The sequence below is a fragment of the Sinohyriopsis cumingii genome, chromosome 3 (assembly GCF_028554795.1).
Source record: "Sinohyriopsis cumingii isolate HCF-2022 chromosome 3, ASM2855479v2, whole genome shotgun sequence".
Lineage (NCBI taxonomy): Eukaryota > Metazoa > Mollusca > Bivalvia > Unionida > Unionidae > Sinohyriopsis > Sinohyriopsis cumingii.
The window spans coordinates 112,613,515-112,629,402 of NC_142963.1; the positions used below are offsets into that span (position 1 = coordinate 112,613,515).

General features: G+C 33.9%; 1 protein-coding gene across 1 annotated transcript in view; it reads left to right on the plus strand.

Annotated features, from left to right (window-relative positions):
• LOC149803595 (U3 small nucleolar RNA-associated protein 6 homolog) overlaps nt 1–15,888 on the plus strand; it is a 254,661-nt gene that overhangs the window by 213,034 nt on the left and 25,739 nt on the right. The window contains exons 15-16 of the mRNA XM_089953343.1: nt 2,911–2,988; nt 13,018–13,203. Of these exons, the coding sequence (XP_089809469.1) occupies nt 2,911–2,988; nt 13,018–13,203 (264 nt within the window). The remainder of the gene's footprint in view (nt 1–2,910; nt 2,989–13,017; nt 13,204–15,888) is intronic.

Consider the following 15,888-nt stretch of genomic DNA (forward strand, 5'->3'; position numbering starts at 1 on the left):
AGGGCCTTTGTGCAACTTCTCGGGGAAGCTCTGTTCAAATTACAGCAAACTAGAGTCTTCATGTTACAAAAATGGGCTGCCGATTTAATTTTAGATTCACCATGGGATATTTCATCTGAGTATTTATTTTCACGGTTATAGTGGATGACTATTCATGACAGAAAAACCTATTTAAGATCTTGCTTACAGATGCATTCATAGAATGGAACTTGTTATCTCCAAAACCTTTTCAGAGTGCACATCTGAAAACAAACAATATCACTTACACAGTCAGATTGTCAAAGTAATATTCAGATTTCAAAACCATGTACAGAAGTATTCAAACAAAGTTTTAAATGCCATCACCTGGAACTCTTTACATATCTCTTAAGGCTATATACAGTCTGTCTCTTCTTTGACTTTTATATTTTTATAGATTGATATTTCATAACTCTGTTGGTAAAATATTTTATTGCTCCAAGTACATTTACCTTCTGTTAGTTTATTATCGTAACTCAAGGGAGAGTTGCATTTGCTGGAGCTAATTGTGTAACCCATTTCAAAGAAAGGATGATATTGATTATTATTATTATTATTGCTATTATTATTATTATTATTATTGCTATTATTATTATTATTATATTATTATTGCTATTATCATCATTATTATTATTATTATTATTATTATTATTATTATTATTGTTATTATTATTGCTATTATTATTATTATTGCTATTATCATTATTATATTATTATTATTATTATTATTATTATTGCTATTATCATTATTATTATTATTATTATTATTATTATTATTATTATTATTATTGCTATTATTATTATTATTATTATTTGTATTATTATCATAATAAATGGCTTGTCTGTGGAGTTACAATATGTAATAACTGGGATGAATAAGGTCTTTTTTTCCTTTGCACTTTCTGGGTGGGTTAATTGTATACTTACTGTAAAGTTTGTAGGCTCTGCATTATCACTGCTACTGTTTTACTCACGCACTATGCTGAACGTGCCATGGTAAGCAATCTTGTCATCTGTTCACCTTAGCGTATCTGTTACATCCTGTTGATCCATTTATTACTTAGGTCAGGACTTTTTCCTTCAAAATAAATTTAACAACTCAGCTTGCCATAAGGCCATTAGAGAGTTTATGGGTATGGCAATGTGTACATCTTTCAGCATGTGTCATTCCAGATTCCTGTTTGTATTAAATATTAATTCGACCTACTATTTTCAAGCATTCTCCTATAGAATCCTGGGATAGCACTTTTCATTCTGCCTTATGTATATTTAAAATTCTCTATAATTAATCCTATATACCTTGATTTCTTTCATAGGAATCCGGAATGACTCTGTAGATACATGAGAATTAATTACTAGGTCATCATGCGAGTGTGTCTGCTATTCACGAGTGCATATAGCACCGACTAATTTGCGTCTTTTTTTGGTGATGTGTGCTTAGTTGTGATGGAAGATGGACTGGTGTGTGCAGGCAAGGCAGTGGGTGCCGTTTACCCGTGAACCTGGGTTTGAATCTCCATAGAGTACAAATTAAAAATTCTCTAATCTGTATGATAGTATTATTTGTATTAAATATTAATTCTGGCTACTACATGTATTATCAAGCATTCTCCTATAGAATCCAGGCATAGCACTTTCCATTTTATCTGGCGTATATTCATAATCATATATAAATATATATATATACTATTAATTTACACATCATCACTAACAGACATCTAACATAATACATTGGGGGTCCTATCATCAAGGTCAAAGTCATTGGTTAGTATTTTAAGTACTCCTTTACAGTTTCCTTTCCATTTTCCGTAACATCAGAGCTATCAGAAATTAAGGGATGACCATTCTATATTTGTCACATACAATATTGGGGGTGTGAACTCCAAGGTCAGGGTCACAGACCAATACCTTTAGGTTTAGTACCATTTTCCCGTGCACTATATGACTTATGATCTGTTGAAGATAAACATTTATGAAATTTGGTTGATTTATGTATTACCACTACAAAATGCATTGCATTCCATTTTTGGGGTCACGGTTAAGATCATATGTATATATCTTGTGGTTGCATCTGTTTCTGCTTTATGTCTGACAAGCACTTTTAGCTTCGAGAATAAACTATGGTGCAGTTTTGTTTCTGTATTTGATAGCATCTCATGTATCACAATGTTTTATCAAGATAAGGTTAATTAGCAATTTCTTTCACTGTTAAGAATATTTACCTTGATGCCGTTAGTGACAGAAGCATGAAACTTGTTTATTTTCAATGCCACCCTTGTAACTGTTCAGCTCTCAAAAAGGTCACAACCAGATTTCATTATTGTATTCTTTTTGATAAATTTGCTTGTTCTTTATACAAAATTGGACTACTGATATCAAATTTTTCTCTTTTACTTGTCCTAGCTAGTTGAGCTAAAGGTTAATTGTCCCCTGAATAAATGAGAACTATGCATTGATCTTACTTCTGATTGTCTGAGCTTATTACCTTTCTTTGCTACTGTCATCAAGATCTCAGATAAGTTTGATAATGATTGAGATCTATGCATATTAATGATGTGATCCTGCATCTGATTGGCTGAGCATGTTATCACTCAGGCTGCTGCATATTTATGATCTGATTTTCATTAGTCTTGGAATATATACTAATAACATCAAAATCTTGGACAAGTTCAATAAAGAGCAAGATCCATGTATATTAGTGAGTGATTTTGCATCTAAATGATGATGATATTTTAAGAATTAGAAGTGTTGCAAATCTTGATATATGTCACATATACATGTTTTTTATAGCTATTTTCATGTAATTATGGTCCAGAATTTGGGTCATGCAGCATCTTAGCTGCATTTCGTCTATTAAATAAAAAAATATCAAGACTTTCTTTTTATTTTCAGAGGCTTCACAGTACATTGTCTGTATTTGAGGAAGCCAGCAAGAACAAGCTTTTATCAGCTGATCTCTTTGATTCGTGGGTAAGTTAAGGAATATTTGAAAAGTAAATTACACTAATACTTTACTAACCTAGTATTTTATCAGTTTTATATATATATATATATATATATATATATATATATATATATATATATATATATATATATATATATATATATATATATATATATATATATATACACACACACACACACACAATGTTAGTATCTAAATATAATTGGATGTTCATAATTTCTAATCTTTGCATTCATTATGTTTTGCCTTCATCATCTTCAGCATGCTGCCAAAAATGAGCACCCACTTCTTCACAACCCCAGAATTTGCAAATAAAATTCTATATATAAATACACATCTATCACAATTTCAGATACTTGTTTTGTAATTTACACTTTCAAGAGCTACAGAAATTGCAAGACTAACAAGAATCAAGCTGATAAAGTGAAACGTAATGTAGTTAAGTGAAGTAGAACTGCAAAGTGCATTGGGCTCAACATTATCTAGTCATAAGACCATAAGACCTTCATGAATGGCATGTCATGTATTGTCCATTGTCCATCCATTCATTAGAACAACTTTGTTATTGCTGCTTCTCTGAAACTGCTTGGAAGATTGTCATGAAATTTTCAACATGGGCAAGTTGTTCCAAATTAAGATGGCACTGCTTGAATATCCAGTATGGCCATCACAGTAGCCATCTTGAAAATCATTTTGTAACTACTAATGAATGGATGGTCATATCAACAAAAGACTTCTTTAGAAGCCTAGTTGGTCCTAAATTAAAACAGACATCCCCCATCTTCTAGGGACTTTTATTTCAGTTTTGTCATTTTTGTGTTGTGCAATTTAATATTCTGCACAATTGGAACAAGGACATTGATAGTTTAAGAAAGGGTGTATTGTACACACACACACACACACACACACGCACCAAATTATTCATTTTGTGGAGAGAAAAAAACTCAGATGGGCCTGTGCCAGAACTGTCAATAGCTCTCTGCTCATATTTCTTCGCTAACTTCATTTGCCCTTAGATTGATGTTAGCCAGCTAAGCAATCTTAAACCCACTTGGGCCTCCTGTTACTTTATTCATGTTGTTCATATTTGTGGAAATGATGATAGAAAGTATTATGTATGCTCCAGTTCCAGTGCCCAAAGTATACATGCAAAAGTTTATGGAAATTTTGACATGACACCAGCTCGGAATGCTCTTTGATTTAATATTATAATATTACCTTCACCAATTTCTAATATAATTGTAATTGCTTATGTTCCAGTTTTGACACTGCCTCATTCAAGTATCGAATTCAGCTTTCACAATCCACAAATATAATTGTAAACACTTGTGTTCCAAATCTGACACTGCTTCACTACAGTATCCAGTCCACAAATACAATTGTAAACACTTGTGTTCCAGATTTGACACTGCTGCACTACAGGATCAAGTCCACAAATATAATTGTAAACACGTATGTTCCCAATTTTACACTGCTTCAGTACAGTATCCAGCCCACAAATATAGTTGTAAACACTTATTTTCCAGATCTGACACTGCTTCAGTAGTGTCCAGTCCACAAATATAATGGTAAATACATATGCTTACATCTGACACTGACACTGACACTGCTTCACTACAGTATCCAATCCACAAATCTAGAATCAAATATGACCAGTCATGTCATTCATTCATTCCTTTCTTACTTTCTTGTTACTGTCTTTCCTTTTTGTTTTTTTAAATTCTGTTTTTTTCTTTGTTTTCTTCATTGGTTTTGTACCTTAATCTTCAGCAGTCATATACACAACATATTCTGTGTGATCTTCAGCAGTCATATACACAACATATTCTGTGTGATTGCATCTTGCCCCTAGAAAGCCATACTCCCTTCAGTTTATGAAGTTAACATTTGAACTACCCTTGAGTGCGCTTATCGTTTAATTTATGAAGTTAATTTTGAACTGCCCCTAGAGAGCTCTTTTCCCATAATTTATGAAATTAACATTTGAACTTCCACTGAAAGCTCATTTCATTTCATTGTATGAAGTTAACTTTTGCACTGCCCCTAGCGAGCTCTTTTCCCTTGATTTATGAAGTTAACTTTTAAACTTCCCTTGAGAGCTCTTTTCATTTCATTGTATCAAGTTAACTTTTGAACTGCCCCATTTGAGCTCTTTTCCCTTCATTTTATGAAGTTCACTTTGAACTGCCCCAAGAGAGCTCTTTTCACTTCATTTTCTGAAGTTAAATCTTTGTTGTCGTATTATCTACTGTTATGTGTTTAGGCTCTTACTAAAGTAACAAGAAAAGAGTGAAGACAACAAGCTTTGTAAAATTTAACAAATTTATTTCTCTAGAAAAACACATTAAAAATGAGAAAAAGAACTTATGGTTTTATGAATCAAATCCAAAAATAGTCCAAGAATTAAAAAATAGAAGTCCTAGAAACAAAACATCCTAATGAAACTGAGTTCAAATCCCAGTGAAATCCAAAATGGAAGGCGATGACGTATGTTGTGGTCAGCATCATACTGATGTGTCAACAGTTCTTTGTTGAATCAAAGAAAATAATATTCCAATTTGAATTATGTATAAATTTTGATTAATGTCCTTGTCCAAGAATTAATTTTGAGCACTGGTATTTACAGGGAAAAGAATCACTTTTCTTTAAAATAAAATAAAATAAAATAATTAGCCCCAAAACTGGTAACAACATAAAACACTGACCTCTCAAGTGTTAAGGCGCTAATGACTATTCTTTCTCAAAATATCAATAATAAATCAAGCTACAGTGCAAAAGAGATGCCTGTATGTGGGTCAATCCTCTGGAAAAACCTAATTGATACATGTTATTTGACATGTAGGCCAGATATGGCCTTGATTCCACTTCATGAATCTTACTCCAAGAAAGAATTTTAAAAAATTAAAAAAAGTTGCTTACTACAACTCTTACTGGTTCTGAATCAAGGTCATGAACTAGGTCAGCATTAGATACAAAGTTTCTATAAAGTTGTTTATGTCAAAAATATAAAAAAAAGTCAGTCAGAACTGAACTCTATTTTAGTAAATAAAGTTAGATTACAATAGCAAGTAATGGAATTAAAAAAAACTTTAAAATTTACAAACAAACAATTAAATTAAATCAAACATAAATTAAATCAAATATACATAACACTACATTACTGACAGTAATCCATAGCATAGGGTAATATTTAATTCAGCTAGATACCAGAATGATAATGTGAAGGTCTCAATAAAAGGAAATGCTGATGCCTGATTATAGTAAAATCCAGTCTAAAGAGAATGTATTTGATTTTCTACAGAATAGATATCTTTAACAGATCAGATTGGAATCTTCAGGGATGAGAACAAAGCTGATGATGATATCTGATAGAATGATACCTGTTTATAGTGCAATCCAGTCTAAGGAAAATGCATTAAATTTCCCACAGAAGATAGATCCTTAGCAGATCAGAAAATAATATAAAGGAATGAGGACACAGATGATGATATTTGATAGGAGCAAGAAAAATAAATTTTGTATCTATGCTAAATAAATAGAGATTTATCAGTTACATATTAATTTTTTATGTTTGTCTTTTTTGCCCATATTTGCTAAAATAAAATAAAATCACCAAATTAATTATTGAAATATTGAGTGATGACTGACTAATGTTGAAATATTGGGTAATGAATGTCTAATTTTAAATAGTGATGAGTAACTGCTGTAAAGATGAAATATTGAGTACTGGTGACTAATGTTGAAATGTATGGTATTGTCTTTTTTTTCTTCAATTCTTTGATTGCACACAGAAATGGGCTGAACTATTTGATTGCACACAGGAATGGGCTGAACTATTTGACTGCACACAGAGATATGCTGAGATGTTGGAGTGCATGCAGAGAGGGGCTGAGCTGTTTGATAGTACACATGAAGTTGTTTGATTGCACACAGAGATAGGCCAAACTGTTTGACTGCACACAGAGATAGGCCAAAATGTTTGACTGCACACAGAGATAGGCCAAGCCATTTGATTGCACACAGAGAGAGGCCAAACTGTTTGATTGCACACAGAGATAGGCCAAACTGTTTGATTGCACACAGAGATAGGCCGAATTGTTTGATTGCACACAGAGATAGGCCAAGCCATTTGATTGCACACAGAGACAGGCCAAGCTGTTTGATTGCACACAGAGATAGGCCAAGCTGTTTGATTGCACACAGAGATAGGCCAAACTGTTTGATTGCACACAGAGATAGGCCAAGCTGTTTGATTGCACACAGAGATAGGCCAAACTATTTGATTGCACACAGAGATAGGCCAAGCTGTTTGATTGCACACAGAGATAGGCCAAGCCATTTGATTGCACACAGAGATAGGCCAAGCCATTTGACTGCACACAGAGATAGGCCAAACTGTTTGATTGCACACAGAGATAGGCCAAACTGTTTGATTGCACACAGAGATAGGCCAAACTGTTTGATTGCACACAGAGATAGGCCAAACTATTTGATTGCACACAGAGATAGGTCATGCTGTAATATTTTTAGGAATAAGCATGGTTACTGAATCTGTTATGTTTCAGTCAGTTTTTAGACCTGTTGCTAGACCTGGATTTATATTTTAAGGTGTTTTGTCTGAATGGAACAAAGATTTGGTCAATAACTATTTTCAGTACCAAAGTAATTTAAACAAACATATTCCAGATATAGAGACTTGAACAAGGAGTAGCTTAATACAATATATTTTGGAAGAAATTCTCAGATTAATTAGTTTTATTTATCTTTATTCAGTTGTATAAGAGTTTTCTTTCAAATGCTTTATTTGACAGATACAGAAGTGCATGTCTTGATTGTGTACTCTGCTCTTTATGTTTCAGTGTATGCATCAATCTGTGTGACTACTGAACTTTGTCCTGAAATAATTATCTCCCCTGTTTTCATTAGTGTTCATCTCAGTTTTAGAAAGAATGATTGTGTCCTTTTAGAATGCTTGTTTTTGGTAGAGCATATTTACCGTATCATGCTTTCTAGCATATATGCATAGCACACCCCATTGTATGTAATAATTTTCTAGCATATATGCATAGCACACACCCTTGTATGTAATAATTTTCTAGCATATATGCATAGCACACACCCTTGTATGTAATAATTTTCTAGCATATTTGCATAGCACACACCATTGTATGTAATAATTTTCTAGCATATATGCATAGCACACACCATTGTATGTAATAATTTTCTAGCATATATGCATAGCACACACCATTGTATGTAATAATTTTCTAGCATATATGCATAGCACACACCATTGTATGTAATAATTTTCTAGCATATATGCATTGTACACCCCATTGTATGTAATAATTTTCTAGCATATATGCATAGCACACACCATTGTATGTAATAATTTTCTAGCATATATGCATAGCACACACCATTGTATGTAATAATTTTCTAGCATATATGCATAGCACACACCATTGTATGTAATAATTTTCTAGCATATATGCATTGTACACCCCATTGTATGTAATAATTTTCTAGCATATATGCATAGCACACCCCATTGATTGTAATAATTTTCTAGCATATATGCATAGCACACACCATTGTATGTAATAGTTTTGAACATGTTCAGATCAAGACTAAGTAAATCATGGCTTTGTCTGAATTTTGTTTAAACAATGAACTCACACAATTTAGTCAATCTGTGCAGGTTTCAAAGCTTTGGAAGAGATGGTCCAGATGGCATAGTGTCAGTGAAAGCACTAGCTTTGCAAGAAGTGGTCCAGATGGTATAGTGCCATTGAAGCACTAGCTTTGCACTGTGGTTTGAGTCATAAGCAAGATTTAGTAAGACCTTGGTATACATGGTAAATCACAAGTTGATCATACCGGTTGCAGGAAGTTTTCTACAAAGAAAGGAAAAAAAACTTGAAAATGAAAGTATCAAAGAGTAAAGTTCCATACAGTTCAGCTCCAATCTGCTGACCAAAATGATTCACAGATACTGTAAAATTGGAAATATTACCATATGTACTCACTTATAAGTTGACGCAAACTGCACAGACCCAGATATGCCATCAGATAATGCACTGGCAGATCTGAGTCTGCAGTTTTTTAGGAGTAATCATTAAAGCAAACAACATAGACCCTGGTGTGCAGGCGCATTATGATACAGCAGATCAGGATCTTTGTTTGCAGTTTGACTTGACTTATAAGCTAGTATATATAGTTACTCATTGTACCAAGGAAAACTTATTTTCATTTTTGCCAAAAATGGGTATTTTGGGCACTAACTCCAATCCCAGAAGCTGAATCAAAGAAAAAAAGCATTTCTTTACATTACATTACATAGAATCATTTTAAAGATGCATCTTTTCTTTTTCTCTAATACCATTTATTTTGGTCTGTCTTGAATTATAACAAGGCCACTGACCCTGGAACCAGGCTGCACATAACACTAAAGCTGGCATTCAGTGATAATGAGTTTATAAGGATATAGTTTTTGTGTGTAATGAAAATGCACAGAATTTGATCCACCACAAAAAATAGTTTAATTGTAGTTTTTATGTTAAACAGTGCCCCCCCCCCCCAATCATCCATTTACTCCCAAACCACAAACTAGTATCTCCACAAGTCTTCTGATTGCATAGTATCATCAGCCTAAAAAGATGGTGTCAAGGAGCAGGGCAACAGGTAATCAGAGAAAGGCAAGACCTTGATAGAGAATATTCAGGGCAACAGGCAATAAAAATAGCAATGCCTTCACATGGAATTCCTGAGTAAAAAATGAGAAAAAGTCAGAGCTGTGTGTATGTATATGTGTGTGTATATATATATATATATATATATATATATATATATATATATATATATATATATATATATATATATATATATAATTATGGAAATTTTTCCATGTTATTAACATAGTTGTATCGGTGCTGCAATCTTTAAGTCGCACAAGATGGATTTGTTTGCATGAACTGTTAGTGTGATTTTCCACAAATATGTACAAAAATGAGGCAAATTTGCCATTAACTATGCTGTCTATTCATAAATGAAGAAATCCTTTAAGTGACTAAAATCTGATCAGTAAAAGAAGATTATAGAATTCTTTATAATGTCTTTCAAAAACCACTCAGCAGGATTTAAATAATTTTGACTTGAAGGGTCCTAGTTTGGAAACCCTTCAGATTTATGCTATTATTGCTGATCTGTATCTAATAACACCACTCAACTGAATATGACCAACTTTGACGTAAAGCATCTTGCATGAAGTCATTTCAATATTGGGCAAATGATGTTGTGCCATCAAATACTGATGAAGATGCAATCAATAAAGAAATGTTGAAACAATTTTTTTTAAATAACAATCAACAGCACCAGAGGAAAATGTTTACAGAAAGTATATTACTGACCTAGATTTCTTGTCCAACCACTACTTACATTTTTATATTAGGCTGATTTCAGCTAGGTGAGAGATCTCAGGACGCTTTGGCCTTTTGTTTTATTAAAAGCAATGAGTTGGATATTTAGGCTTCTTTCGTCAGAGAACAAAATTAATGATTGACAAATATATGTTAAATGGGCTTTGGTCTGTTTTGTGGTATTTGAGTTGTTGACAGTTTTAGTTTGAGAACTTCCTTCTTAGAAATCTCACAGTGATATCTTTGTTGATTGAGAGACTTGTTTTATTGTCAAGACAGAGTCAATACATGAACTCTTATAATACTACCAAATTCACATTGAACTTCTTATCAAACAAGTTGAGTGCGTGAAGTGCAAAAAGAATTGACTGTTTGTATTCTTCACAAAGATACTTTTACAATGATGAAAATTATATTACAGCTTATACTCATTTGAAAGTTTGGCAAACTGCAGATCTGCCATCATATAATGCACCATCAGATCTGGTTCTATGCAGTTTATTTGGAGTAATCAATGGAACAAGATTGTTTCTGATTGGTGGATGCATTATCCAATGGATGATCAGGGTCTGTGTTGCTTGCAGTTGGACTCAATTTATAAGCTAGTATATATGGTAAATGAAATTCAGTGGCTCTTTTAGAGCCACTTTAATTAGATTTAAAAAATAGCATTTACTACTCCACCCACATAGATATCAAATGTATCATGCTCACTTACACTTGGTAAGAGTTTTCTTTGGTTAGGGAGGATAATACACACTTATTATTTTTCACAACTCCTTGATCATAGCCATATGTGTGCTTGTAATCATTATCACTATAGTGTATTTATTGTATGCCGTTTATACTGGCTTATAATACAATCCAGGGGCATAGACCCAGATCTGCTTTTGCATAATGCATCAGCAGAATTGGATCTATGTGATTTGTTAGGACGAATCAGTAGAACAATAAACATTGACCATAATTGGCCATTATATAATGTACCAGCAGATCAGTGTTTTGAAAGTTAGACCCAACTTGTGTATGAGTATAGATATTATGTCAAGAAAATAAAAGTTTGTGCTTTGTTTCAGTGGTGAGTAATTTGTACTCTGCACTAAGTGTACACAGTAAAAGATGCAAATGGCCCAAGATACATGATAATTACACTATCCAAATAATACTCTTTTTGTAACATTGCAACAGGAATGTACATAAACCCCTTCCACTTTTATAGGACAGTGTCTACAGACTATAGCTATGGTATAGCTGTGGTTGATCAGTAATTTACTGGCAAATAATTTTAGTCATTACCAGAGTGAAAAAGTGATTAGAATAATGAGAAATTGTGCAGTAAATTGGACTTCCATGCATCACAAAATGTATTCATTAAAGTTTGTTGTTTTTTCTTATTCAAGAACCTGTCCATTATATGATGGTTGGAAAACGCAATAATAATCTCTTCCCATAGTGTTTTTGTTTTGTAACCCTTCTGACACAGATTACTGCAATATCAAGTCACTGTGTTCCATCAGATGAATCTAATGATCTAGCAAACAATGATCCATAGGAAAGTTGGACTCCATTAAAAATCCACAGAATTATATATTGTTAACAATGTCATCGTTTGAAAAACACAAAATTAGAATGCATAAAAATAAATAACTTTACTGTATTTTAAAGAAACTTCCAGCTGAAAAATGTAATCCAGTGGAAATGATGACAGGGAGTATACGTGAGGTAATGGTTTGTTGTTGTTGTTGTTTTAGGGTTTAACGCCATTTTTCAGCACATGATAGGCTATACATGGCAGCCAGTATTAATGGTGGAGGAAGAACCCGGGAAAACCCCAGAAAGAACCACCGACCCACAAGAAGCTACTGGCAAGCTTTTTCACATACCCACATTGGCTGAATCCGAGATTCGAACCCATGCAGACAGAGGTGAGATGGCAGTGATCCATAACAGAGAGCGCTTTAGACCACTCGGCTACTCGGGGCCCCGTAATGGTTTGCACCTATATCATCTTTTTCAGACTTAAAAAATCTTTGAATATAATCTATTCTGTTTTATCTAATGTTAAACCTGATCTTCCATATGAAAATGAACTACAGATGTAAGAAACATTCCTAAAATGATATACATTATCATATGACCGCTATTATGTTATGTTGTCCGTTCAGCTATATTATACACATCTGACTGTATGTGACTGCTTCATCTTCCATGCAGCAACTCAAGTTCTCCACCCTCTACAGTTAATGTTGTGGGAGGCTTGAACTTTTGGTAAGGAAGCAACCTATACTGATTTAGGACCCAAAGATCTAAGGTTGAGATCACTGACTAAAATAAGAAAATTGGTTTTTGACCATTAACTCCAGTTCTTCTCCATCTTAATTACCAGACTACATGGATGGCTTGCACTTGAAATAAGGAAGAACCCTATCCATTTTGGGTGCAAAACATCAAAGGTCAAGGTCATATGAATGAGTATATCGACCTTGTGGGAATTTGGTCAGGAATTTTCCTGTAAAATGTTTCACCAATTTAAGAAGTGGTACACAAAAAAAAAACTGTCAAATTATGGTAGATCTATTTAGAACCTTTTTAATTTTTGTGCCTTATTTTTATCAGATTGATGTCTTGATTCGAGTTGGCCTGATAAAGAAAGCTCAGGAAGTGGTATTGGAGGCTACTACAGAGTATCCAAACTCTGTGTTTCTTTGGCAACGGAAGCTGGCATTACTCATTACTAGTCATTGTACTGAAGAAGAGCTGACAGCTGTATTTAGAAAAGCCCTCGAGTCGCTGCCACCAAAGGTTTGTAAATCTGTTGTGGACAGTTTGTTTTCTTTTCATTCTTACCTTGCTGCTTTTTAGCTCACCTCACCTTTCACTCACCCTAGTATCAGTGTTAGCATCCACACAAGTAAAAGCATATACATATGTACAGTCTTGCTGAATGTCAGTTATTCTATTTTCATAGGGCCAGTGCAGCAAATTAGAGTTTGTTTCTTAGCACCTACCCCCAAGGGAGGTGACTGAGAGTGCTAAATTTGTACATAAAATACATCGGTTATACGCTGAGGAGTACTAAACACTCATCACAGATTAGGTTACTGTGATCTATATAACCTGCTTCACTGACTTAAGTAAAATTGTGTGATTGGTTAAATTGTGTGTATTAAGTTTATTTCTCAAGTAGAATCATTAGGCAGATGAATGATTACATCACTGTTAGTACCCCATCATTTCCAACAAAATAATGTCAGCAGTGTTAGTGTAGCATACATTACACATTTTCTGGATTTGGTTACGTTTTTTCATTGAGCTTGTGACCAAATAGGCTCTTAGTTGTATATTATTATATTTTATTATATCTCAGTTCATGAAAGTTGGTAAGGGGATGCATGTTGATGAGTAGTATATTCTTGTCACAGAAGTAGGTCAGTGTGACTTACATTTCACTGATCTGGTTTCAGTATCAAGCACTATTTATACCAGAATCATTTAAGTAGGTGATTCTATGCATCACTATTAGTACTATACCCTTATAACAAAAGAAGATTATTGTGACGTATGTTTAACATTGGACTAGCGTATGTTTTACTTTTGCTTGAATCTCATGATGAAAATGGAAGATTATCTACTCTATAAATACTGCTATAACAGGAATAATGAAACATGATGAGACATTGTCTTGATAGGTATTACCTTATGCCCGTATTTCACATTTAATTAACATTGGTACAATTCAACATTTTTACTGTTCATGCTTTGATCATTAAAGTAGGTAATTGTATAGTAACACATAATATTCCACAAAAGGACACTGTGACCTATATTTCACATTTAATTAACATTGGTACAATTCAACATTTTTACTGTTCATGCTTTGATCATTAAAGTAGGTAATTGTATAGTAACACATAATATTCCACAAAAGGACACTGTGACCTTTATTTCACATTTTACTGGCTAAGATAAAGTTACAACATAGATTCCAGAAGAGGACACTGTGACGTTTATTTCACATTTTACTGGCTAAGATAAAGTTACAACATAGATTCCAGAAGAGGACACTGTGATGTTTATTTCACATTTTACTGGCTTAGATAAAGTTACAACATAGATTTCAGAAGAGGACACTGTGACCTTTATTTCACATTTTACTGGCTTAGATAAAGTTACAACATAGATTCCAGAAGAGGACACTGTGACCTTTATTTCACATTTTACTGGCTTAGATACAGTTGTTGCATTTAGCTCTTGACCATTGCTCTGTGTATACTCATCCTATATCTCAAAGGGTTCACCATCTGAGAGAATCTCTCCAGTCATGTCATCTTGGAAGAGCCAGATGAGGTTGTTAAACTTCTGAGGACACCCAAGCTTCTTGAGTACTACCCACAGTGCATCTCTGTTGACTGTATCGAAAGCCTTTGTCAGGTCCACGAAGACAGCATACATATTCATGTTCTGCTCAAGGCACTTCTCTTGGACTTGTCTAACTGTGAAGATAATGTCAACAGTACTGCGGTCTAGGTGAAAACCACTGGTGAGCCCTGACCAGAAAAGCCTGTTTCACCTTCGAGGTTGACCACCGCCAGCATCTTGCTGCAGCTCGTGAGAGACATCATAGATCTATATTCCAGCCTCCCCAAACAACCCATATCCCATGCCCCACCTGCAACTGCCTGTGTGCATCTTAATTTGAACTCCAGAGCCACATGCACATTCATTGTCGATGAGATCGCACAACTTGTCTTCCTCGGTTCAAGAGACTACCAAGACTCATCCTATATAAAGTCATGAAACTTGGGGATGCATCTATATGAGCACTACACCATCATGTCAGTAGTAGGTTACAATGAACCATAATTTATACTTAAGATTTAAATTAAGTTTTGAATTTTATGCTCTGTTCATGCTAGAATAATGACATTGGTGATGATATGCTACTGCACTTTAACAGTACAAGAAGCTCACTGTGACCAATAAATTTCATCCTTTACTGGCTTTGGTTGCTGTTTTGCATTTAGCTTTAGACCACAAGTTTTTTAGTATATTATATCCATTTTACCTTAACTACGAACCATGATGAGTAGATGCATCTTGACAAGTTCTAGATCCATTTTGCCAAAAGAGGTCTCAATGACCTGTATTTCATATCATGCTGACTTTCTTCAAATTTTGTGTCAGAAGTTCATTTTTATGGGTTTTGTTTATGTTCCAATCATGAAACTTGATAATTGGATGCATCTCTTTCTGTTACACCCTGAAAACCAGTTGTTCACTGACCTACATTTTACATTGAATATATGCATAAGCTATATACATCCTTGAAACCGCTTCAGTGGCCCAAATGGTTAGAGCATCTGCCTTGGATGCTGGAGGTCACAGGTTTGAACTTAAGACTTATAATAATTTCACTAGCAGCTGCCTTGCATGGCACTCAGCATTAAGAGGTTAGTGTTAGGACTGGTCTATCTGGTGTCAGGATAA